Source organism: Zosterops lateralis (genome assembly GCF_965231275.1).
Source record: "Zosterops lateralis genome assembly, chromosome: 1".
Lineage (NCBI taxonomy): Eukaryota > Metazoa > Chordata > Aves > Passeriformes > Zosteropidae > Zosterops > Zosterops lateralis.
Window position 1 is genome coordinate 119,603,346 of NC_139762.1, and position 24,785 is coordinate 119,628,130.

Below are 24,785 nucleotides of genomic sequence, written 5' to 3' on the forward strand. Positions count from 1 at the left end.
TCAGCGGTCCTTCAACCCTCACAAAATTCATGCTATCTTTATTTATTAAAGCCTCTGTTAGGCAGATACACCTAGTGAGTATATGGGAAAAAATATAAAGAAACAGATTGAATTTTATAACTGAAATTTAGTGTTGTCAGAATGACTTTTGCTGCCGGCAGCTTATGAATGGAGGGCAAGAAATTAAGGTGAAGCTATTTGGTATTTGGCTTTGCTTTGCCAGAATTGAGAGTGTCACCAAATTAATTGTGTGAGCTGTTTTAAATAGGTTGATTTCTTCCAACTGCATGGAGCAGTGACTCATGGAACAGATTGATCAGTGTAAGAACAGGTTTTTCAGCTATGAAACACCTTCATCAGCTGTGTAGATGCTCACAGGTTTTCTATGAATTTATAACGAGACAGCTCTATATTTGGTGTCTGGAGATGATCTAGGACACCTAAAAATACAGAAAAAGCTACAGAAAAAATTTTCTTCACAGCTGGATATTTTTTAAAGTTTGAACAGAAGGAGCATTCATATTTTAGTCCCAAGATGTCTTGTATTCTAGAAATGCCTTAAGCTCCTGACTGTACCAATATTGTGTAAATGTAAAGTAAGCAGGACATTATTTCAACAATTACAATGTGAAAGTGTATCCCTGACTGCATACAGTATAACCATGGATGAAACATACTGTATCTGTGAAATACACCCGGCTGGAATAAAAATTGGACTCCTTTTTGCAACATAAGTTTGCATCTATTTCCCACCTCAGACTTAAAAGAAATCAGGTCATCTCACCTCCACAGAACATAATAAGCAGGACTTAACTGGGACAAGATATATGCTTTCCTGAAGCTTTAATCAGCAAGTGCCTCAACTGCCTGGCTAGATATCCTGTCATACAGGCCCTTGGTTTCAGCTTGGCTGCGTGTTTGTCTTGATGATACCCTGTAAACTGCTACACTGAAATAGAAAACAAGGCTCACCTGAAGTTTGCACACTTTATCAGAAGTTTCCTCTTCTGCCACATGAAATTTCATATGGTACTTTAGGCAAAGTAGGATGGTCAGCTCACAGTCTGCTGCTTACCATAGGTGTTTGGTCTGTGTTTGCCAGGTTTCTTTCCAGACATCCATATTTCCCAACACTAGGCTTCAAAATGATTACATTATTTAGGAAGGAAGTTCCCTACAATCTGAGCCAGAGGGAGTTTCTAGCATCTAGCATCACAGAAGACACCATTATGTGCATGTGTATGTCTCAAAACCTTGACAAGCAAACCGAATACAGCGATTCAGGTGGCAAGATCATGGAGACTTTGGCAGGAGGCATATTATGACACCTGCAGTAACAAGACACAAACAGCTTTTTATTTGGGAACCTTTCCTGAATTTACATGTCATGAAACATGTAAACATGACATGAAACATGTCTATCTTAGAGATAGAACCAAGAACAACATTTTAAAACAAATATAAGTAAGTAAATCAGCAAGGAACACAATGGAAAACTTCAAAAAGATGATACCTACCTGAAATGTCTAGGTCATAAATATAATAACTGATGTTGCCTCTCAGGACAGGATCTTGAAATTAAAACACCGTTCGTGCTTCCTTCTGACCCCAGCTGTTTAGAAAGTTATCCTAGCAACTGGTATTAGCCCTTCTAACCTGTTAAGACAGAAATAGTCCCCTCTCCTCCTTTTATTTGAAACCTTTAATGTATTCTGCACAAATGAACACGTTCACAAGAGGAACGTGAATGGGCTAATCTCCCTTTTTATACATACATGGCACATCTTACATTGTCACCTTTTAAAAATAAACATTCCATTTGACATAATCAACAAGGAGCCTTGAGACTTTTTCAAGATGCCATAGCCAAGTATCCTTTATTATATGTACATCTTAGTAACAGTGCAATTTCTGTTCTTAGTATTCCAAAGACACCAAACACAACCATTAATGACTTGGCTGTTTTAACAGCCTTTTTTCCTTGGTTTTTGTTTGTTTGTTTTTTTTTTTTAAGATGTCAGACATTTGCTGCAGCACAGCATGGAACATGGAGTTTTCTATCCTCTTGCTTTCTTTGCCACCTGCAAGTTCCAACAATTCTTTAAGTGCATTCTAAAACCATTTCCATGTATTTCAAAATTTATAGTAAAACAGAAGAAAAGTGTTAAGTGACATTAGATTTTTTCTATAGCTCAGAAAGGTAATGAGACATCATCTCTTCATACCAGTTTCCTGCTGTCTTAGGTTCTCAGACCTCACAACAGAAAACTGTAATTTCACTAATATTTCTGTTTCCTTGAAGCAAAATGACTCCATTCAGAGCATGTGAATTATCTTTTTCAATAAGGCAGTGGTATTTTTATGCCTAACAATGGAAAAGGTAGCTATAAATTCATGGAATAGCTACAGGAAAACTAATTATTAATGGAAAGAAGTCCATTTGAAAACTGAGTAATTATTCCAAAAGGAATTAAAGAAAAAAAAAGTTTGTGGGAGGAAGGGATAAAAAATGTCTGGAAAAATGTAAGCAAATAGAAAATACAATAGGAAGGAAACTCAGGACACCTGAGAAAGACCTCAAAATGGCACTGCAGAAAAAGTTAAAAGTGAGCATGTGTCATGAAGCGACCAAATTTCAGATCAATAAAGTCGGCAAGAAGTATAATTTTAGCAGAAAGTAATTATTTCCTTTCTTCAGGGATCTGCCTACTACTTCAGAATATGATTTCAGTTTTGGGTTGCTATTCCTGTAAGTATTCTTGTGTTGGATTTGTTTCAGCTGATCAGAACAAATGCCATCAGCTTTAGAAAATAATGTCAAATTATTAAGACATGCCTTAAGTACCCAAACACACATGCCTGTTTCACAAAGAAGGGTACAGGATTGAATGGTGCAATGTTTTCAAGGACATATATTTGTCCTTGAAATTTTCAAACATCTCAGATCTGTTTTTGTTTTTTAAGGCTGAGTAATACCATAAGAAATGTATATATCATCAAATGTCACACACTTTGGATACACAAAGTAATGCAAATATTTATGTACTATTCTGCAAGTGTAAGGTTCACAGAGAACTGAACTTGCAGTTTAAATTAATCTCCAAATGTATTTTAATACACTGTACAGTATCTTACAACCAAATACAATCTTTTAGTTAAAATATTTCTACTTAGTTGGATTAGCAACAAATTCTACTTAGTTGGATTAGCAACAAATTCACAGACAAGGTTAACTTCACATGGCGTGTAATACATATCTCAATTTATACAGCTTTTAAATCACATTCTTGCAGAATCTTATAAAGAATTTAAGAGTCTGCTCCAACTCTGTGCATTTTTTGACACTCATTAGTTAAAATTAATGTATCCTCTGAATGAATTCCATAGAAATTGTGTTTCCACCAAATAAAACCAAAAGCCTGAAATTACTTTTAGTGTTTGTTAAAACCTATTGCACTGAGCAACCAGTGAAGATGAGCACAGTCAGCTGAATTAGAAAAGGAACATAAACCCCAGTATTTATACCTGTTAGCAAAATTAACTTGGTTTTTTTTAGAATGTAGATAACTTATTAGAAAATCACTTTTTGAGAAGCACAAGCAGGTGAAACCAGGTTTAGAATAACATATTTTCTGGTGTTTTTTTTTTAAACTAGAGATTTCTTTTATATATGTAATTTATTAAGTTTATAATATTCCTTTAAGATATTATAATATTAAATTTATAAGACCTTGCTATCTGTCTTTTGCCACCAATGACAAAACTCAGCATTTTATAGCAAAGGTAAGATTCAATTCTTCACACTTATTCCATTTTACTAACTTAGTACCTACCCACGAGGGTATTTTTAAAATTCCAATAAAGTAGAATGTGAAAAACATCAGTTAACTTACTGTAACATTGCTTTAAAATTGTTACCACTTTTTTTAAAAATAAGCAAAAATTAGTTTTTATTTTACATACAGTCCCAGCTCATTGTTATGATTTTTCATACAGCAACCACGCAGATTATATACATTCCTGAGCCATCTTGCCTAACTTATAAGTTGTTTTTCCATCTGAAGCTGGGAGTTTCATCACGTACTGTTAAGAAAAAGAAACCAAATTAGTCACAAACCAATACTTAGATTTTATTTATAAACATTAGATTATCCCAAACTTAACCTGAACATGCATGTGTATGTCTACACATGATATTTTTAATTAAAACTAATGAAATACTTTCCTTCATGCCAGTGTTTAGTTTTAATTGAAAAGTTAATGTGAAACATTAACTGTTTCACAATGTAACCTAGCAGTATAAACAGTGATTAATAAAAAGGTTTTAATAATTCTCTAGGTATTGAAAGTTTTATATATTAAAGTTTCTACATATTAAGAAATCAGAGGTAGCAGAGTGCTTGTTGCATTCTCTGAAATTTATAACCTTCAGACAGAAAAAAGTCTGTGCTGCCAAACTAACAGTCAATTATTTTTATCTCAGCTATGATGTAAACAATGACCAAATTATGTATATCAACCATGGGATAAAGTTTACATGTGTGCATTGTTCCACACTCCTGCTTACAAGACATTATTTTTGTTTTAAGTAAGAAGAGCAACATTTTTTTTTAAGGTAAGAGGCAGTGTCTCTCCCAATTGCAGTTATAAAAGTTATGTACCAACAAAATCCACAATCCCCAGTATTAAGTGGTTAATTAATGACTGCAGCAGGCAGCATATGGCCATCATTTACAGTGAGCAACTCACTTGTAAGGTTGTAATATGCCTGTCACATTCATTATTGATACTGACAAGACGCTCCTTTGGAAAAACGTTTTGAGAAAATTAAGCAAGACAGTGTTATGTCTACAGCTCAAGTCTTCCATAATGAGAACAAAACTTGAGATGCTGCAAGGTCTGGGAGTATGTGGAAAGGGCATCAGAGGATATTAAAATCAAATGAGCAAGTACCATAAGTACACAAGCATTTGCTACATGCTCAGAATCAACAGAATCAGTCTTCCTTAACAGATGCCCTTAATTTGAACTGAAAAATGGGCAAAGCTCATGTGATGTTCAGCATTTACCACAGGGCTGGGCCTAAGCTTGTATTTAAAAATTCAGCAACCCCAAGTTCCAATGAGATTGCTTCTCACCTTGTCTCTGAGCACAAATTCAAATTCAAAAAACGAAACAAACTTCAAAGGGCACATCCCATGCTTCCAGGAAAGCAAGATACACATCTAAATCAAGGGCCTCCAACTGGAAGAGAAGAGTCCCAGGATTTTTCTGACTAGCAATCTCCTCTGGTTATTTAACCTTTCTAATAATTTCAAGGAGTTGATACTTGGTGAAAAGATACATGACTGTATCTGCTCTCCAAAACTAAAATGTGAACTCTGAGAAAAACTGAGTTATTTTTGTTCAGTAAACATGAAAAGGGTGGTTTTGAGGAAACAAACCCTTAAGTCAGTAGCTCACTCAACCAAATTATTTCCTGGGCATTCAAGATGCAGACTCTCTTGTAGGGAAGACTAAAGAGAAAGTTAATTTATCCACTACTTGATCTCAACAGAAAATGCTGCTGCTTGAACTACTCTGAAAGTGAAAAGGGATAAACAGTCAACAGCACCTCACGCCCTTGACGAATCTGGTGGCACAAAACTAGAGAAATGTATAGGTCAATCATGTATATTAATAACCAAGAACTGAGACTATTTAAAAGCTGGTGCAGTTAGTACCATGTTGGTAAAGTTTCTATGGCATTCTGCACAAAATAAGCCCAAAGAGAACATCTTCTGAACTTCAATAATGACTGCATTCATGTGACTCTAGTCTATTTTCTCTGAATAAAAATCAGGTTGTTATTATTACAAAAATTCAGTCTCGATTGTTCAGTTAATATTTAGTATCCATTCTATCAGTAAGATAAACAGAAGGTCTAAGTTGAAAAAAAAATACACTAATTTCATGGTGTTATTCAGGTTGATGAATGCTGAAGATCTGCAACACTGTAAATTCATGTAATTATTTACTTATAAATAGACAGTCCTGAGTGCAGTTATATATTGTACAGGAAGAAATATTTTCCTAAGCTTTGGCTGAGTAACATTTCCATATGCACATGCCATTACAGAAACAGAATACTTCACCTTGTTTACTAAGAGTAAAGGCACAATGTAGAAACAGTAAACTAAATACAGCAGCTCTACTGAGGTACTGTACTCATCAGAAATTGCAAACATTTACACTGCATGATTTTAACCATCACTATAACACACACAAAAACATGTGAAATATTTAGCACAGGCAGAAACTTAAATGTAAACCCATAAAATGCTACAGGCATATTTAGGTATGAATTTCAGAAAATACAGGAAGGTATAAATGCTAGCATTAGGAATGTATTCTCTGGTAAGTTTTAAATAAAAAAATTAAAGGGATATACATTGCAGTTATCTGAGCTCTAAGCACTCAAATACTTAGTAAAATATTTTCAGAAGTTTGTAACTACTCTGAATGTAATACTAAATATGTAGTACAACCATACTCTACTTCAATTTGTCTGATGGACAGCTACTGCAAAAAATTGCATTTTTTTCTCCTAGAAAATAATGCACTAAAGTAACATGAGAAATAGTGCATAAAACATCAAAATGAAAATAACCCTCCTTCCACCCTCCAACCTCAACTTACACACTTTTCCTTCTTTTTCCAGCTTCTTCAAGTGGACTAGGAGGTTATGTTCTGCTGCTGGAAGTAAATTTTCAGGGATTTCCTAACGGGAACAAAAAATATACATTTTGTATTTGTTTAAATATCCCTCAATTATTTTTTCAATATATGGAACCCATGGTTTATTACCACAGATTTTTCTCTTCTGAATTGGCATGGGAACATTCAGTTAGTCATGTAGCAACAGGAAACTAAGATGAGTAAATCAATTTTACACCAGTTAAATGAGTAGTCTAACAACACATTTTTGTTTACTTTGCTCTTATTTTTTTGCATTATCCATTTGTATGATGAAAACTTTGGCCAGCACTAAGAAGATTCCTCTTCTGAGCTTGGTCTGCCCTGAGCTGTCAATGTAGCTGAGTATTTTTAAAGACAAATTTATGACACATTTCTCCGCAGATATCTATCACTTCTATCCCATGACAACATTTGCATAGATTTATATATCCTGTAGCAATTAGTATCTGTAAATGAGTAAACAATTCAAAAATGTAACTTCAGGAGGACAAAATATCAGTTACAATTCTTCAATGCTTGTTATGTAAAAAGCAGTAACACTTGTTCCCCAGAAAAGCTGTGGATAGCCCATCTCTAGAAGGAATCAAGGATGGGGCTTTGAGCAACCTGGTCCTTTGGAAGGTGTCTCTGCCCATGGCAGGGGGATGGAAACTGCTGACCTTTAAAGTCTCTTCCAATCCAAACCATTCTATGATTGTATGACAACTGCTCAAAATGCCCCTCTCCAGCTCTATCATCCTAAAGCTCTGCTTTTCCTTTTTGAAAATTAAAAAAAAATCCTTCAAATAATATATGTGGCAGGAAATTCACTAGAAAACTAGTTAAATAAATTGTAAACCTTGAGAATACTTTGAAAGCATACACTTCTTTTTGTAATATAAAGCTATAATAGTACTGAAAAGATTATTATATAGACAGGACAAGTGGTTTGTGATTTACAGAAACATGAGAATGTCTCTATACTGAAAACCTAGTTGATCAGGCAGAACTGCAGAAGCTGAACAGTCATAAGTAATGCTGCATCAGGACTGCAAAACGTTCACCATGATGGTGTCATCACTCTTTTGGAAACTGGGTATCAGCAGACCCATGAAAAACGTGCTGTGCAGCTGTTACAGACCTGTTCACAAGCCACAGCCATTGGCGACTCTGACATCTTCCTCCAAAGCAGGTATCTCTGCTTGTTAGGAGGGCAACCCCACACCACAGAGAAAAATTACAGAGGTTACATGAAGGATGATGAAGTGGCAACAAAGTACTGTTACACCAATCTAATGACACATACAAGCTATCCAACATCTGAGCTGCAATATCCTTCTCTGTGAAACTGCAGCTCACTCATAACCTCCTGCAGACTGATAAATCAAGAACTTGAAGTTTTCAACCATTCTTCAGGAGACTCCAAATACACTTTGCGAAATTCACAACTAACAGTTATGTCACACTTTTCACTTTGAACCAAGCACTACAATTTTATTTTTGCTTAGTCTTATGAAACTATGCCTAAGACCTGGACCAGTTTGTAAGAATCATGTAGGCCTCACTCCAATTAAGTGCTTAAACAAGACAATTTAAAGGCACAATCATAAGTGAACTCTGAACAGGCAGAAATATATTTTATATCTTTTAAAAAGCCACCATGATTTTCACTCAAAGGCCAATACTGTTACATACAAGTTTTATGAACCTAACCTCAATTTTCTTTAGTTTGACCCAAAAACTTTTAATCAACAATTACCGTGTATACAATCTTTACAAGCTCTGAGGATGTATATGATTTCCCAGTATTCTTCTGGAAAACATTTAGAATTTGCTGTTCACGTGCAAGTCGGTGAGAAATGTAGTTTTGGATTCTAGTATTTGCATCACGTACTACTGGGCCATGACCTAAAAATCAAAACACATGTACCAGAGCACTATTACTTACATTTGTAATTAAGTATGCTGTTGAATAATTGAAACATTCTTATGTAAACTCTAGTAGATTTAAAAGTCATGAGAAAAAGGTTTGGAGTTCTGTATTACAGTCTGCATCTGCAAAGCATTAAGATGGAAAGGAAGAATTAGGATATTAAAAGTCTGAACAGGGAAAAGGGAATACTTCAGTGGAATAAGGAAAGCAAGGGAAGACTACTTTAGGTCATTAGAAAAATGGATTTCACTGCTGAACAGATGTAAAAGATGAGTCAGATTATTGTATTATCTCTGTTTGCCTGTCTTCCTCTACCCAAAGGATATTGATACTAATGACTTAAACTGATGCTGGCCTTTGAACAATAATGGCTGATGCAAAGGACTCAGATACAACTGTCCTGTTGGGGCAAACACCAAGGTGTCATTTTAACTGTGACAGGTAATTTTCCTGAACAAATCTTCAAAAGTGATTAACACACTGTATATTATGCCTTTAAAAACACTGTCGTAAGTATGATTAAAAAAAAAATAGAAGACAAGTAAGTGAGGCAGTAGGAATGTGTCAGGGCAGTAGGAATGTGTCAGGGCAGGAAAAATGGAAGGCACAGGGAAAGTTATATGTGGATCATTTTAAGTCTGGCTGGTTAATAACCAAAACACATTCTTTCCTGGACTGACTGTGGCAGATCAGAAATGTTCAACTTACTGACAGATCTTCGAATCACATTATGAAAAGGCTTAATTGGCAAAGCACTAACCTTTATGAAAAATCAAATACTATCTCACGGTACATTAAAATGACAGAGAAAATATTGTTCAACCATGAGAGCTACATGCAGAGAAATTAAAGTTATTGTGTTACCTATAGAGGAACAGACTTGCACAAATATTCATCACATGGTTTTTATAGCAAGGTTTCCTATTTCTCTGCCTGTACAGCTCACCTGAAGTAGCAGCAGCAACTTCCAGCTCTGCCCTCTGAGTGTAAACTCTAAGTAATTTATAAAATTAGTAGAAAAGAAACTACTGCAAAAAAAGCATAGTCTACTTTTAGAAGTTATTTGGTGTCACCAAAATCAGTTTCTTTTGAGGTGCTCTGACTATTTAAAAAAAAATCACTGTATTCTTTACTTGTACTTTTCAGTTTACTGATTAAATGGGTTTTTAGTATTTAAGCTTTTAAAATTAAAGTTTATTTTGCCTGAGGACAGGCAGCTCATAGAAAAATAGCAACTGATTTTTCATGTTTTGAACTAAAGTATCAAAGGAATCTATCCTTCTGTAAGTTAAAATATCTATACATATCTCAACTTACACACTTCAGCACATTTGAAATTACTAAGTATACATTGCAACTTTCTTTGTTTAAATAAGTATTATAAATACAAGATATGTAATGTGCAAATATAAAACTATACTGGCATATACATTCAATATTTAATGATTTCAAACATATTTAATATAAAGCTATTTTTCCTTACAAAATAAATTACAAGTATAACAGTATCTCTGCTATTTATACTGTTTATACATCCAAAACTTAAAATTTGAAAACACACAGTAAGATACACAAAGCAGAGACTGTTATGTTAACAGTCCATTCTCTTGCATTCCCTAATGACAGAAGTCTCATTAAAGTAATCAAAATTAAGGGTTGCACATGGAATCCCAAGGCATTCTTAAAACCTGCCCCTACTCTTCCAAGTTATTTAAGTGGCTGAGACTACAAGACCAATGTCAGAACCTGAAATGGAACCCGCATTTTGCAAAGTTAAAGGGACCTCATATCCATTACAGCATCTGATCCATAGCTGTTGTGTATGCATATAGGTACATTAAAATGATCTCAGAAAGCCTGAAACTAAATCCAGATGTGTAACTTTCCTTTCCATCATTTTTCAGGGACAGCAACACATTTATTTATTCATGAATAAATGGATTAATATCTGAATAAATGTAAAATGTTTACGAGCATATGAAAAGCTCTCTCAATGAATTCAGTTTTAATATCAGGCAGATTCATATTATTTCCTTAAAACACACTGTGAAATGTGAGATTCTCTTACTTCAAATTACAGTCCAAAGGACAGAAGTGAAGAAAACAACTGGTTCATGAAATCTTCCACAGATTCCTAATTCCAGTACCATTTTTTTCTGTATTACCAAGGAACACTGTTTATTATTACAGGATGGGGAGCCCTCTGCTGACTAAAATGCCCTTTTTTTGTCCCAAGGATTCTCACCAAATATTATCTGTAATTAGGCATGAGTGTAGTGCCTGAGTCATTCCCACATTAAATTAAAAAAGAAGCATGGAAAGGGAAGGATTGACAAAATTCACCTACTCTCAGGTAGCCAGCAATCAGTTTGTTACAACATTTCATGCAATACTGAGGCTACCACACGAGTGCTAAAGCATGAGTGGGGGAAAGAGAAGCAGTTCAAGAATTACGAAGACCTAATATTGCAGCACAGAGGGCTTGGCTTATATAGAACATATTGGTAAAGCAAACTACTGCTGTAATTATATCCAACAGTATCAACAACTGATTGTTGATCAATCAAATGTGGTTGGGGAACAGCACCTTCTGCACAACTGCACATACATTTTGTGGTGCATGGATGAAAAAGGAAAGTTAGTTCCATCTCAATACTGAGCCAACATCACTGGAAATGCACGATGTCAGACTGGCTTTGGAATTGCAAGTCCAGTATGAACACAGCTGAAACGTTAGCAAACACTTGAAATAGAGAGCACAGATGTTCAGCCTTGGTGAATGTGTAATCTAGATACATAACCATTAAGAACAGAGTGAAATACAACAGATAAAATTGATAAACCAAAAAGAATTTGGCATATATGGGGTTTTGGAAGACAGAAATTCAGTTAGAGGAACAGACTGAATTTTGCAGGTATCAAGAAAGAAAGAAAGTAAAACATTTGATCAAGATTCTGGAGGCTAAAAAATTGCTTGTTTTAAGAGCAGTTAAGTCAATGAATATGACCAAGTCACTATTCTGTCTACATCAGCCTCCACATCTATGGAATATGTAAGAAAGTTTTTCTTAAACAGCATTTTTATGCCTCGATCTTAAAGGACATACTTCAAAAGAAGGCTATTTTAAGAGTCAACACAAGAAAGTAGGCTAAACACAGATGGCTAATGGAACAAGGCACAACTGAGAACATAGATACAGTAGCTTGGAATGACAAGTTGAAGATGAAACAGAAAAAGTCTGAAAAAATTCCGAGATGTAGCTCTGAAAAGGAAATGAGGAGCTTAAACTTTAGTTACATAATGAATTCTTAAAATGTAGTCTTGTCAAATAGACGTGGTATATAGGAAAGGTAAACGCATTCCCGAGGTTTGGAGGAGAAAGAGGAAAAGAATTAAAGGAAAGCCATGGACTGAATGAATAGGCAACTTACTTTTGGCCTCTTGGCTCTTGTTCAAATTTAACCTAAGTCATTAACTAAGATGACCACTTTACAGTTCTGCAGCTTTCCAAAATGTATTTGTGATTCATCTGTATTGCAAAGGACACACAGCACTCTCAAAAAACATTACTAGGTTACTCATATTGACAGTGTAGGGGGGATGAAAAGAACGAAAGAACAACTACTATTTTTTCTTCCAGGATAATATTCTAGCACAGGGATAGAGTAATACAAGAAAAATAAATTTGCTGTACAATTCCAACAGTGGAAGATTTTGGCCCCTGGAGTCTTTGGGCACAGAAAGACAAGACCCACCCTCAAATGGAGAAATTTCAGAATGCAAAGATACCTATCACTGAAAATTTTCAAGTTTTGCAAACCACCATAATGAAGTCAGCTTAGCTTATTGCTCACTGACTTGAATTAACATCAGGTATGACGTTTGATTGTAATAATAGTTCTCAAATTCTTAGAGAAGATATTTTAAAATTACACGGTAAATGAGAGCAATTAAAACTAAAACCACTTACCTGGATAAATCAAATCTGGTTTCATTTCTAACAACTTTTTCAAAGTTTTCATGTAATCAAACAGGTCTTCAATTACTGTTGTTCCTTCCCCTAAAATACAGTCACCAGAAAATATAGCATTTTCTTCTTCTAGATGTAAAATCATATGATCATCAGTGTGTCCTGGTGTATATAAAACTCTGTTTAAAGAACAAAAAAAGCATATGTTTTTCATACAGCATATATGCTTCATTTTTGAAGCCAGAATAAATGATGGTATAATAATACACCTGCAAAGCAGCCCATAACAAGAACCAGAAAAAAAAATGACAACAAAAGTCTGAAAACTTGATGTAAGCAGGTATCACTTTGCCTAATCCCAATCCATTTTCTTATACCACGTAGAGAACACAAATCATCTCTAACATGCTTTTACTTACATGACACACCATAATACAAGTGCATTAAAGGAGCTGACTAGCCATGTAGAATTTCTGTTACAGACAGCTTTATTCTGAAGCTTTAAAAAATAAAATTGGCATGTTATTTCCAGATTGAAACACTTTGAAGTTCTTGACATACACACTGTACTTTGGAAGGAGGGTAAGGATGGAACCTTACCCTTTTAGAAATTAACTACAAACTTCTGAACCCGACCCAGATAAAGTTCAGTCTCCAAAAATTTATTTTTCCCTGAAAGCCCCATAGCACAGTGGAGCAGTTCCCAAATACAAAGAACCATGGTCTTTCAGCTGTTCTATATGCAGGTCATTAATCACCTGCATGGTAAGGATTAAGGACCCACAGCTTGGATGAGCACTGTACTAGCATGCAGCAAAGAGATAGGAGGTATGTATATGGTATATGGTAACCTGAGCTGCCAAGGAGCTGCGCTGGGGTGTCCTTTCACAATGATTTCTGAAAAGCAGAAGAGTTTTATGCCGAGGCTGATGCAGACTGAAAATAACACAACTCCAACCAGCATCACTGCTGATATTCATTAGAATCTTCTTGTTAATGGCAGATGCATCAAAGCAGTGATCAGGAACTGACAGAGCTGGTGCCAAGTGTGATATACAGGGCAAGGCTAAACAGCCCCCAGCCACGTTGATGCAGGGCTGACCACAAGTGCAGCATCATCTGATGCAATGACTTCCAGCTCCTACTGAATACTGAGCTCAGCAGAAAGCAGGCAACCAAAAAGCATTGCCCTCCGGGGGCAACATCAAAAATCAAGTTGATGGGCTGTAGCTCACCTTTGGGAAATGGTATCCTTCAGCTCTTGATGAAATTTTACCCGGAAGCCAAACCACTAACATGAAAAAATAGAAAGAGAATGCCAGACAGTGTGTGGAGAGGTGCTGCCAGCGTGTCTTGCCCCCTTGCTGTGGCTCACCTTGAAAACCTGAAGGTTGCTAACTAAAATTTAACATGCAGATACTGCTGGTTTGGAACTAGTGGTGAGTCTAAGAGTATCCTTAAAGTGGTTACCAAATTAACCTAGGTGAGAAAACCTGCTTTTAATCAACCATAAAGTTTGGCTGCATTACCCTGTTACAACCCACCCACATGGGCTGTGATGTTTGTTATAATTTCTCTTCAGGATCAATAAGGACTACGTGTCTGGGAATTCCAATGCTTTCTGGTATAAACTAGCCCACTGTTTGGTCTCAGAAGTGTTGGCTCAGAAGCCCTTCACTTTGAGGACACATTTCAACAAGCTCCCAACAGTCACAACAAACTTCTCAGGTGCTGGCTACAAGCCCTGCATTTCTGCAACACCCTCCTCAACAAACTCCCAACTCCCACAACAGCACAGTCAGCCTGTTTGAGCCCTCCAGGCACTGAGCTGGGGTGGGGGACTGATGAAGGCATAAATCTGAAGGCAGAAGAGGAAGTTGTCTCAGGACTGTGCTGCCCCACGCCCAGGGAACTCTCCCTGCCAGTCACAACTTCCCTGTTGCAAGTCAGAATATCTGAAACAAAACATGCCTAAGCTTGGTGCTCCACAACCCCAACTTCAAAATGTGCTAATCCCTGACTGACTTGGATTGAAATTAAAAAAAATTATTTTCCATCTCCAAATTTTTGTCCAAACATGGGCCACATAGGGTAGTGAAAGGTCTTTAGAATGTAATATAATACTCTTTTTACTTATATTTTTACACTAATAAAATAAAATGCTTTTGGCCAAAATACATCCTTTTTTAAATGTATTTTTCCTTTCAACCAACTAAGTGACATATTCTACAAGTGGGATATAGTTCCTATCTAAACTGAGGAAAACAAGCAAACTTTGTCCTTATAAGAATAATGCCTTGCTAATGAAAGGAGTCTGAAGACAGAATGGTCAGACCTTTTTATTGTGTGTGTGCTTCCATGAGGCACAGGAGCTTTCTGCTTCACACTCATCCAGAATAACATTATGTACCATGGAAAGAAGTCCTCCAAAACTGGCACCCTACAAGAACCTCATAGGTTCAAGGTCTAAAATTTAACATTTTAACTATTAAATGTTTTAGAGTCTCCTAGGGAAATATTTTTAAAGTAAAAAGAAAGGCATGCTAAATAATCCAGCCAGACTTCCACAATTTTAATAGTAGCTAAATATGTAAGAGTGATAAGAAAACATGTAAAATCCTATTTGATTTGAAAGTGTTTTTCTAGGGAAATATTGTTAATTTTTCTGTTGAGTCCAAAGACTAAATTCAAATGTTAATTTCTGATAATTCCCCTTCATAAAAACAATGTCTTTGTATTAACACATTCTGCTGGATCATGATAGGAAGTCTACATGCATAAGTGCTGAAAAGATTAGACGTATGGATTGGCAGTCACTAGAAATTAGGATACATGTGCATGTCAGAATTCTGAAAAAATAACTTGCAGACATTCATGGTTACCTGAGTGTGGCTCCCTCTGTCTTTATCATATCTCCATCTTTAAGATAAGAATATTTATGTCCTCCTTCTATTGTTTCTTCACAGTGAGGGACACGAGGGAGCTTGTATATGCGATATTCCGAGTCTAGTATTTAAGGAAAGCAAAGAAAACTATGTTTTGAATTTGTCACTAAGGTAATTCCACAGACAGGTGGAATAAGTACTATTAATTATCACACACTATGAATACAAAATGGAAACAACAAATTCTGTAAAGTAACTTTGTATTTGTAGAGCAACCTTATTCCAGAGCCAAAACCACTAAACAGTGAAAGCCACTGATACTGAATGCAGTACTCTGTACCAGCAACAAATCTGAATTTGGAAAAAAATCACAAACAAAATTAATAAAGATCGGTAATTATTATACTTCACAAATGTTCCTTCTTGACTCAGGAACCAATTCAACATAGTTTTTACAATGCCACTAAGATTTTTGCAATTATATTTTGCCTTATGATTCACAGAAGCATCACTCAACATCTGCCTAAAACTGGATGAAGACTTTTTGACCTGCAACCTCTCTCAGCTTTTTCATTCTAAAGAGGGCAAAAAATGCAAGCACCTTGGCTGGAACAGCTATAGATAGCCACCCAGAAAGGCATTTATATCCCTTGCTAGTCTTTACAACCACATTGATAGGCTGGCAAGCCCAAAATCCTCACCAAGACACCAATATACTCCAAGACACCAGTTGTATTCAGAAGTGCCCAGGCTTTGTGGCAGATAAGCACCTGGCAGCTTTACAAAATTAAGCCTGTGACAAAGCTCGTGACAAAGTCCAGCAATGTTAAGAATTACCACATTATCCACACTGCTTATTCTCTTCTCATATACCAACACAGAAATGTCTCTTGCTGTTTATCAGCACAGAATACACTTTTAGATCAGACTTTACGTGCAGACTGCTCTACTGCTTTCCCCTCCTGCTCTGAGGCCTGCGAATTTGTCAGCAACTACTAAAGGGCTCCTGTAAGGACTCCCGAAGTTATGCACATTTCTTTTTCAAAATTCAAGCTATTTGATTTTACAAAAGTGAAAATAACAATGCATTTATCATTGCTATCCAAGTAAAACAAAAGCAGTATCAAGCTTTTCACACATCTCTTAATACCATGCTGACAGTAATCTACGTTTTCATTATTCACATTTAAGAAAAAGAATCACTATGAAAGCATGCATGAAAGGTATTGAAGAAAACCTGTAGTACTACACCTACTACACCCAGATTATTCATTGCTCTCAATCTACACACTGCAGCAGAATCATGAAATTGCACGTAGTTTATACAGCAATTCCAGAAGAATAATCCAGTTGATTTGCACAGAAGCATTCAGTTAATATTTTTCTTGCCACGTATACAACATTTTCAGCAATATCTGAAATCTCTTAGCCTACCACTTGGGATGTTTTTGCAGATATCAGGTATTCCACCAGTATGATCACGATGCCAGTGTGTCACCAAAATCTCTTGAATCGCGATGTTGAAATCTGACAGTGCCTGCTTTAAACAGCTGATATATTCAGGAATAGCCGGCTCCCCGGTGTCAATAAGGACTCTCCTACACACGGTCCACAAAAAAAGGGAAGGAGAAACACACACCAGAGAATCAAGAGTGTTCATATGACAGCCAAGTAATATTAATAAAATAAACAAACAGATGTCAATTTAGCAATAAGAGATTTCTCCATATCCACACGCTACCTTTTGCCTCCCGATATTCCACCCCCGTGGCATAAGAACTTAAAAAGTGGGATAAGCAATAAATGTAGGGCACACATTCACAACTCGGCGGCGAGGGGCAGAACCACCAAGGTTTAGCACAGGCCGCTCCCCTCACTGAACTCCCGGCCTGGGCCCAAGCCTCGCCCGGACGAAACTTCACATCCCACCCGCCCACGCCGCCTCCGAGCATTGACAACTAAAATGTAACGCTGCACAGTTTCATTCCTGTTTTTAGCGCTGACTAAGGGATTGGGGAACAGGCCGTAGCGGCCTCTCGGGCCGGAGAGAGCGCAGAGTCCCCAGGCGGGGCAGCGGAGCCCCCTCAGCCCTGCCCTGCCCTGCCCTGCCCCGTTCCCCGAGCGGGGCCGGTACCTGTGCCCGGTGCCCACCAGGTAGGTGTTGGTGCCCTGCAGTGTCATGGGCCCCGGGTTGCAGCCCAGCACCCGCACCACCCGCGACGAGAGCCGCTCGATGCGCGGCAGCAGCGACACCATCTCCGCGGAGAATTCCCGAAAAGCCGGCGTCGCTTCCCTCAGGACGCAACACGGCGGACAAGAGGGAGGAAGCCTCGGCTGCCGGTGCTCCTCCTCCTCCCTCTGCCCGGCCCCGGCGCTTCCCTTCCTTCCGCCCGCCCCGGGGCGGCGCTTCCGGCCCAGGGGGTGGGCCCGGGCCGGCCGTGGTGTGTTGGGGGAACCGGGCTCCTGGCGGTGGGACCGGGCTCCTGGCGGCAAACACCGTGTGATCCGGTCATATAAAGCTTTCCTTCGTGCAGTAGGCCATTTCTCGGTGGAATTCAGTTCTCCGTGCCGGGTCGGTGCCTCGCTGCCGCCCAGTGAGGGGCGTGCCCGCGCTCTGCCGGCTTTTTCCAGAGAAATCTGTTGTAAGAGACAGATGCGCCTTCTTTGTGTCCCAGGAACACTCCCACTTACTTACAGCGTATGTAGGAGCTGGGTGTGCTCCCGCATACATTAGGGCTATTTAGGATTCAGCATTTTAAATAAAATCGGAGAGCTGCCGGAGGGTGTCCAGCAAAGAGCCACTGAGGGGATGAACAGACTGGAGCGTCTATTCTGTGAGGAAAAGCTGAGAGCGATGGCACTTTCCACCCTGGAGAAGAACAGGCTCAGGAAAATCTCATCAAGATGTGTAAAAACGTGAAGAGAAGAGGGTGTGTAGTGGACAGAGCCCAGCTCTGTCACAGGGCAATCGCCCCAAGTCTGTCGCGGTGCCCAGGGCCGGGAGCATTGGCAATGGGCACAAACTGGAACATGGGATCCTCACTCTGAGCATCAGGAAACACTTTTTCACTGTAGGGATGACCAAGAGTTGGCACAGGGGGCCCAGAGAGGTTGTGGGTTTGCATCCTTGGTGATGCTCAAAACTCACCTGGACACCGTCCTGGGCGACTGGCTTGGGGTGGCCGTGTTTGAGTGAGGGTTTAAACATGAACTCCAGTGGTGCCTCCCCTGGAGGGAGCCATCCTGTGATTTTGTGAAATTATGTCACTATCATCCATGTAGAAATAATGTCTTTGCGAGCAGCATTCATTGTAGGTCCTGCAAGGTGCTGAAATTTACCTGTCTGGCTTTGCAGCATCTCCTCTGAAACTCTTAATGAATTTCCTTTCAATTGATACTGTTAAAGAACATATGGCAGACTTGTTCTCTCCTTAAACTACATATAAATGAAGAATAAACATAATTTAACCTGAAATAAAAGTAGGTAATATTACTCCAGGTAACTTTACTAATATTAGAATTTCAAATAATATCTGTTTGTTTTATGTAAAATCTCATATATGGTACCTGTTAGAAGGTGATCATAGCAATACAAAACCACAGGTAGAAACTGTAATTCCTATATTTAGGTCTTCAAACCAATTTTCTTGATTTATCTGATAAATCTTTACTTATTTGAAATACCCATTAACTTATTTGAGATATAAAACCATTACATTTATATTTTTTATTTTCATTCTCATTAAAGCATGAACTATAGACAATAGAAGGGATGTTTCAGGTCAAAGGAAAGAAGCTTTTATGTGTGCAGGTATGCTGCTGAAACAATCAAGAAAACCCCATACAAAATATTCTAGTCTCTCCCCATATCATTTGCCTGAATGCTCTTTCATTTGAAACATTTTCATGTTTCTTTCTTTGTAAGAAACTGTTACTAGGCCTGAATTTACCTAATCCTGAGGTACCCTCTTGTGCTTATTTTGTAGCATGTTTGTATAGCTATTGGTGCATTCAACCCCTTTTCAGTCTTCAGGTAAAGTTTAGTTTAATCATTAGAAGAAGCTACTACCTAAGCCAAGGCAAGTTGTGTATTTAAGTGGTTTTCTATTTTTAAGAAAATTCTGAATGTTTAGAGAGGGTTTCCAAAATTATATATCTGAATTTTATATGTCATTGATAACTCAGTAAAGTGCCATTATTTTTAACATCACGAGACTATTTTTTTTTTTCTCAAGAATTGTTTGGGGACCTGTAGGCTTGTCTTCTGGGGAATTGCTGTTACTACTTTTGCTGTCCTGTGGTAAAGCATTTTCTGATGTCAGGCAGGAGCTGTGAATTTGTTTCATCTGTAGGTGGCAGCAATGGTGCCTCTGGAGAACGAAGTACAGGTTCTTTGATCGTCTTCATTTCCTGCACAAGCCCATCTGTTTAAAAAAATCTATTGTTTCTCTTATAATGCAAAGGTTAATAGGCATGTAGTGAAAGTCCTGCTATTATGCTCTCATGTGGTACAAGAAAAGATGAATGTATATCCTCAAGTTCTTTTGGTTCTCTGTATTGCATTGTTAAATTTTTGAGGGGAAAAATATGAAGCAGGTAGGCCACCAGTAAAAAAAAACCCAAACCAGCTAAGCTTCCTAAATAATAAATAAATAAACAAACCTAAAATTAGATTGTTGGTGATATACAATGATTATTTTTGTAACAACTATGAGATACACAAGACACAGACTGGTATTCCTGAAAATCCCGCAAGGGATTTTTAGCACTCAAGAAATCTTTGAGTACTGGCACTTGGCTTTTTTCACATTTTAAGCATAAAGGGTGAGGATAAATTCCTCTTTACTGTGGCTGTGTAATAGCCTAAGAGAACTAAGCACAACTAGTCAGAATCTATTGAATAGCAGACAGAAAATATCTTGAGAGACTTATCTTCATAGCCATTGGCACGTGAATATCTCATTGAGAGGATTTTTTACTTGCAGAATTTTTCTTTCTATTTCATCATATTTTTATTCATTTTATCTGCTACAGAGATAAGTAAAAAGACTTTAAGCCAAAAAGAAGTGAAGCAGATTTTGCAGAGAGAAAGGCCACGGGCTGCAAGATTCCTGCATGGAAGGGCAACATTGTGTGGAAAATATAAAATAGTCAGATCAGCAGGTTTGTGGGAGACGATGAAGGGCCTGGGATATTTCTCTAATAAGGAAAGGCTGAAAGAGCTAGTACTGTCCAGTCTGAAGAAGAGAAGGCTCATCCATGCCTATAAATACTTGAAGGGTCCTTCCTACCACATTTGGAAGCAAATAAAAGGGTATGTACTGAATATCATAGGAGATTAGTCACAATTGAGAATTATGCTTGCTTTGGTGCCAAGTCTAACCAGAAAACAAATAAATCATCCAACCAGTAATTTATCTTGTGGGTTGCTTGATTTACACCCCAAGAATCAGGTACACAAATCTTGCCCCTCCCTATGTGCCATAGAGTTTTTGTATATTTTTTTATTATTATAACAAAGGTCATAGCAGTGAGTTTGTGACTTGGCTGACTTAATGGTCTTTTAAGCACTGCAAGGACTGCTTAAGACTAGGATGTTTCTAAAGTGTAAGGGAGAAGCAGTAAGGCACACAGGAAAAGACAAGAGTTGATATTGTGTTCATTATGAAGACACTGAAGATTGTACCTCCTGTCCGAAGAGCTAGAAAAGCTCCAGGCTGAGGGTGAGCATCGTCCTGTGCAGAACAGTCACAGAGGCAGAATCACACCTGTGCCTTGTACCCTGCAGCTGTTTTAAACATGCATAAAAATTTCATGTTGTGAACCAACAGCTCAGCTGGAGCAGACTCTTGCAAACACCTGTGGTTTTACCAGAGGAAAACAATTTTAATCACCTGTCCTTGGCCACATCCAGTCTCTTCATGCATCATTTTACAGAAAGGATTTTTTTAAACTGCATTGTACTACAGTTTTTAATTATAGCCAAAAAGATGGTTCTTTTTGCATAAATCTTTGGGATATTTACATGGTTGTACAAATAAACGAATGAATATATGTAAGCATACATAGGTTTATAATCGCACACACATACACTTGTGTTTCCAGAAATATCTATTGGCTTTTGCTCAACAGGTCTAATGAACTAAAATCTGAATTTGAAAATAAATACACATAAGAAATATACAGAGGCAAAGTGGTTCTTTTTTTTTTTTTTTTTTTTTTTTTTTTTTTTTTTACTTTGATGAAGTAAATTGTTAAATTATTTTATTGAAGAGAAATATATAATCTGTTAAACTTAGTATTTATAATTAACAGAGACTTCTATACCAAATTTTTAGAATACAATTTTTATTATACAATCATAAGAATGACAGTTCTTTACAGATAGCAAATCATTAACTGTGTCACATGGTTTCCATATGATATGAGTTTCACTTTGTGTTGTATCAGTAAGCCCTTTAATTTCCTTGGATTGCAAGTCTTGTAAAGGTATGGATGGGAAACCCATGAATATGGAAATCTACGGTTTTTGAAGTGGAAAAAACCTCTATCAATGGCCACTATTAAGGTAACTGCATTTTAAAATAGAATTTTAAATATGTAGTGAGAACTGAAACCTTGTTTATGCAATTTTATTGTTTCTGCTTTATCACAAAATAATTCTGTACCACAAAATGTTTTTAGAGGGGGCTTATATTTTTGTTGACTGACAGTTTACTCTTCCTGTTCCTGTCATGTTAGATCTCATATATTTAATAAGATTGGGGACAATTTAATTCTGATTGATACAAGACACTCTCTCCTGTGGCACTTAGTTGAACCCCACCTGGTACTGAGACCTTGGTGCTCTTCAGAGTGCTACCATGCATAAGATGTATGGCTATTAAAGGCTGGGACCTTCAACAGTGATTTCATGTGCACCTGTGAGCAGGTGTTGGTGCTTGGATTTGGAATTAAGACAATGGACATTTGTGATTAGAGATTTGTTAGTCTCGGGTAAAATTTTTTTCAGGTTGCCATGAGCAAAATACAAACCTTGTGTCTTCTCAGCTGTTCCAAGGCTCTTTCAGGACTGGAATCCTTATTCAAAATAATGATGAGACAGTGAGCAAGCTGACATGCTTGATAATGTGTGGCTCTTCATTTATCTCAACTAACCTGATGGCTTCAAATAGCACCAAGATGTCCAGACAGGTGTGCAGACTGCTGACATGGCAGCAGTTTGGATGGTAGGCTTGTCAGGAGCAGAAATCTCCTGGCTCACAGCTACTCTTCATGCTATTATTTCAGGGGAGTCTGCCTGTAAAACTTCCTTTCTCATATTCTTCTTTGTGAAGTGCCCATGTACAAAAAGGATAGGGAGGTTGTAAAGAGGGAGGAATCCTGTTACCTTTTTTACTCATTTCAGTGCAAGATTAGAGGCGACTCCTTGCCACTTGAACGTCTGGTACAGTATTAGTCATGAAATGTGAACCTTGGTATCTTGCCTAATTTGGCCGTAAATTGTCTTCCAAAGAACTTTCTGTTTGAATGCAGGTATTGACTAATCTGTTACTGTTGTGCTTCCTGTAAACAGTCAAATAGTGAACTTGCTTGTTTTGTTTTGTTTTGTTTAATGTTTGGTTTTGTTTTTAATCTGTTCTAAAAACCATAGATACAGCTTGACAAAGGTGGTACTCAAGTTGCAGAATGACATGTTGTTATATAGAGTGAATACTCTTTCCTTTAGAATTTTCTTGAATGAACCCTAGTAATAAACTCTTAAGTTGGTTCATACACACATTTTCAGACATAACAACTTCAGAGTCACAAATCAATTTGGGTTGGAAGGGACCTTTAAAGATCATCTAATCAACCCCCCTGCTAAAGCAGGTTCACCTGTAACAGGTTGCACAGGATTGCATCCAGGGAAGTTTTGAATATCTCCGGAGGAGGAGACTCCACAACCACTGAGCAGCTTGTTCCAGTGCTCTGTCACCCTCACAGTAAATTTTTTTCTCATATTCAGGTGGAACTCCCTGTGTTTCAGTTTGTACCCACTGCCCTTTGTCCCATTGCTGGGCATCACTGAAAAGAGTCTAGCCCCATCTTCTTAACACCTGGCCTTAAGGTATTTGTGTCCATTGATAAGATCCCCTCTCGGTATTCTCTTCTCCAGCTTGAACAGAACCAGTTCCCTCAGCCTGTCCTCATGAGAGAGATGTTCCAGTCTCCTAAACATCTTTGTAATCCTCTGCCAGACCCTCTCCAGTCTTTATTGAACTGGGAATCTCAGAACTGGACACAGTAGCCCAGATGCAGCCTCACCAGGGCAGAGTAGAGGGGGAGAATAACCACCCTTGGACCTGCTGGCCACACTGTTCATAGTGCACCCCACAATGCCATTTGCCTTCTTGGCCACACAGGGACATTGCTGGCTCATGGTTAACTTGTCTTTTTTGTGTTTGTAAACACAGAGTTCAATTTATGCTGGACTTTGTACTGAAGTCCACTTCCCAGAATCTAACTGTGAATTGCATATAAATTGCGTTAGTGATTTGCAAGAGATTAGTGGTATTTTGTTGGAGAGAATAGGAAAGAACAGCAAAAGGATTCCAGCTATCCCAGCTGCAAGGTCGCCTGATCTTTCTGACCTCTTCTGGGCCAGGACATGAAACCGAAGTAGGAGATAGAATGAGAGGCTAGAAATAGCTAAGGACTCAATCCAAAAAAATAATCCATACACTCAGCACCTTCTCAGGCTGTTATGTTCCCACTTGTCTTCATTAGGAAATTAAAAACTTAAGTTCTCTTTTTTGGGTTTGTACCTAGGTCATAGAGTGAAGATGAGCCCAGTCAACCCAAGCAAAGAACAGTCATTACCTTTGTTTATGGGTTATTAACCAATTCTCTCATTTCATTCCTCTGTGGCAGTGTGCCTGAATTCACAAAATCCAAAGGGACCTGCCTCCACATGCCCTTTCCCTGCTCCAAGTTCGCTGGTGCAGCTGTTCCCCATGTATTGTTTGCAGCTGTTTGGCACTGGCACCAGCCCAGCCTTGGCATGTCCTGCATCCCATCCTTTGCATTTGCTGCCAGCAGCTTTTTCCTAAGATATGTAAATGAAGTAATGGAACTTTGTAATTTTAACTTTATAGCTTTGCAGAGGTGAATGAGAAAAAGGATGTACTGCCTTTTAGCTTTTCTCTTTCACCTGCCAAATAATACAGATCTACAGAGGAAATACATATAAGGGTATCTAAGAGGTCACAAGATTCCTTGCAGTGTTGGGCAATGTAA

General features: G+C 37.8%; 1 protein-coding gene across 1 annotated transcript; it reads right to left on the reverse strand.

The window, feature by feature from the left end:
* Positions 1-1,848: 1,848 nt before the first annotated feature.
* Positions 1,849-17,864, reverse strand: LACTB2 (lactamase beta 2). The gene is made up of 7 exons (XM_083876248.1): positions 17,641-17,864; positions 16,941-17,104; positions 15,504-15,627; positions 12,622-12,800; positions 8,477-8,625; positions 6,679-6,760; positions 1,849-4,083 (listed from the first exon to the last, which is right to left on the reverse strand). The coding sequence occupies exons 1-7, from the start codon at positions 17,760-17,762 to the stop codon at positions 4,040-4,042; spliced, it is 864 nt and encodes a 287-aa protein (XP_083732374.1). The 5' UTR covers positions 17,763-17,864; the 3' UTR covers positions 1,849-4,039.
* Between the last annotated feature and the right edge of the window lie 6,921 nt (positions 17,865-24,785).

Bases quoted from the DNA above. Each gene is read 5' to 3' on its own strand.
- LACTB2 (XM_083876248.1), bottom strand. From the start codon at position 17,762: ATGGTGTCGCTGCTGCCGCGCATCGAGCGGCTCTCGTCGCGGGTGGTG. The intron at 12,801-15,503 runs GTAACCATGAAT...TTCTTTAAACAG, and splicing joins ACAGAGGGAGCCACACTCAG to AGTTTTATATACACCAGGAC. The intron at 6,761-8,476 runs GTAATTGTTGAT...TGTTCCCGTTAG, and splicing joins TTGTAAAGATTGTATACACG to GAAATCCCTGAAAATTTACT.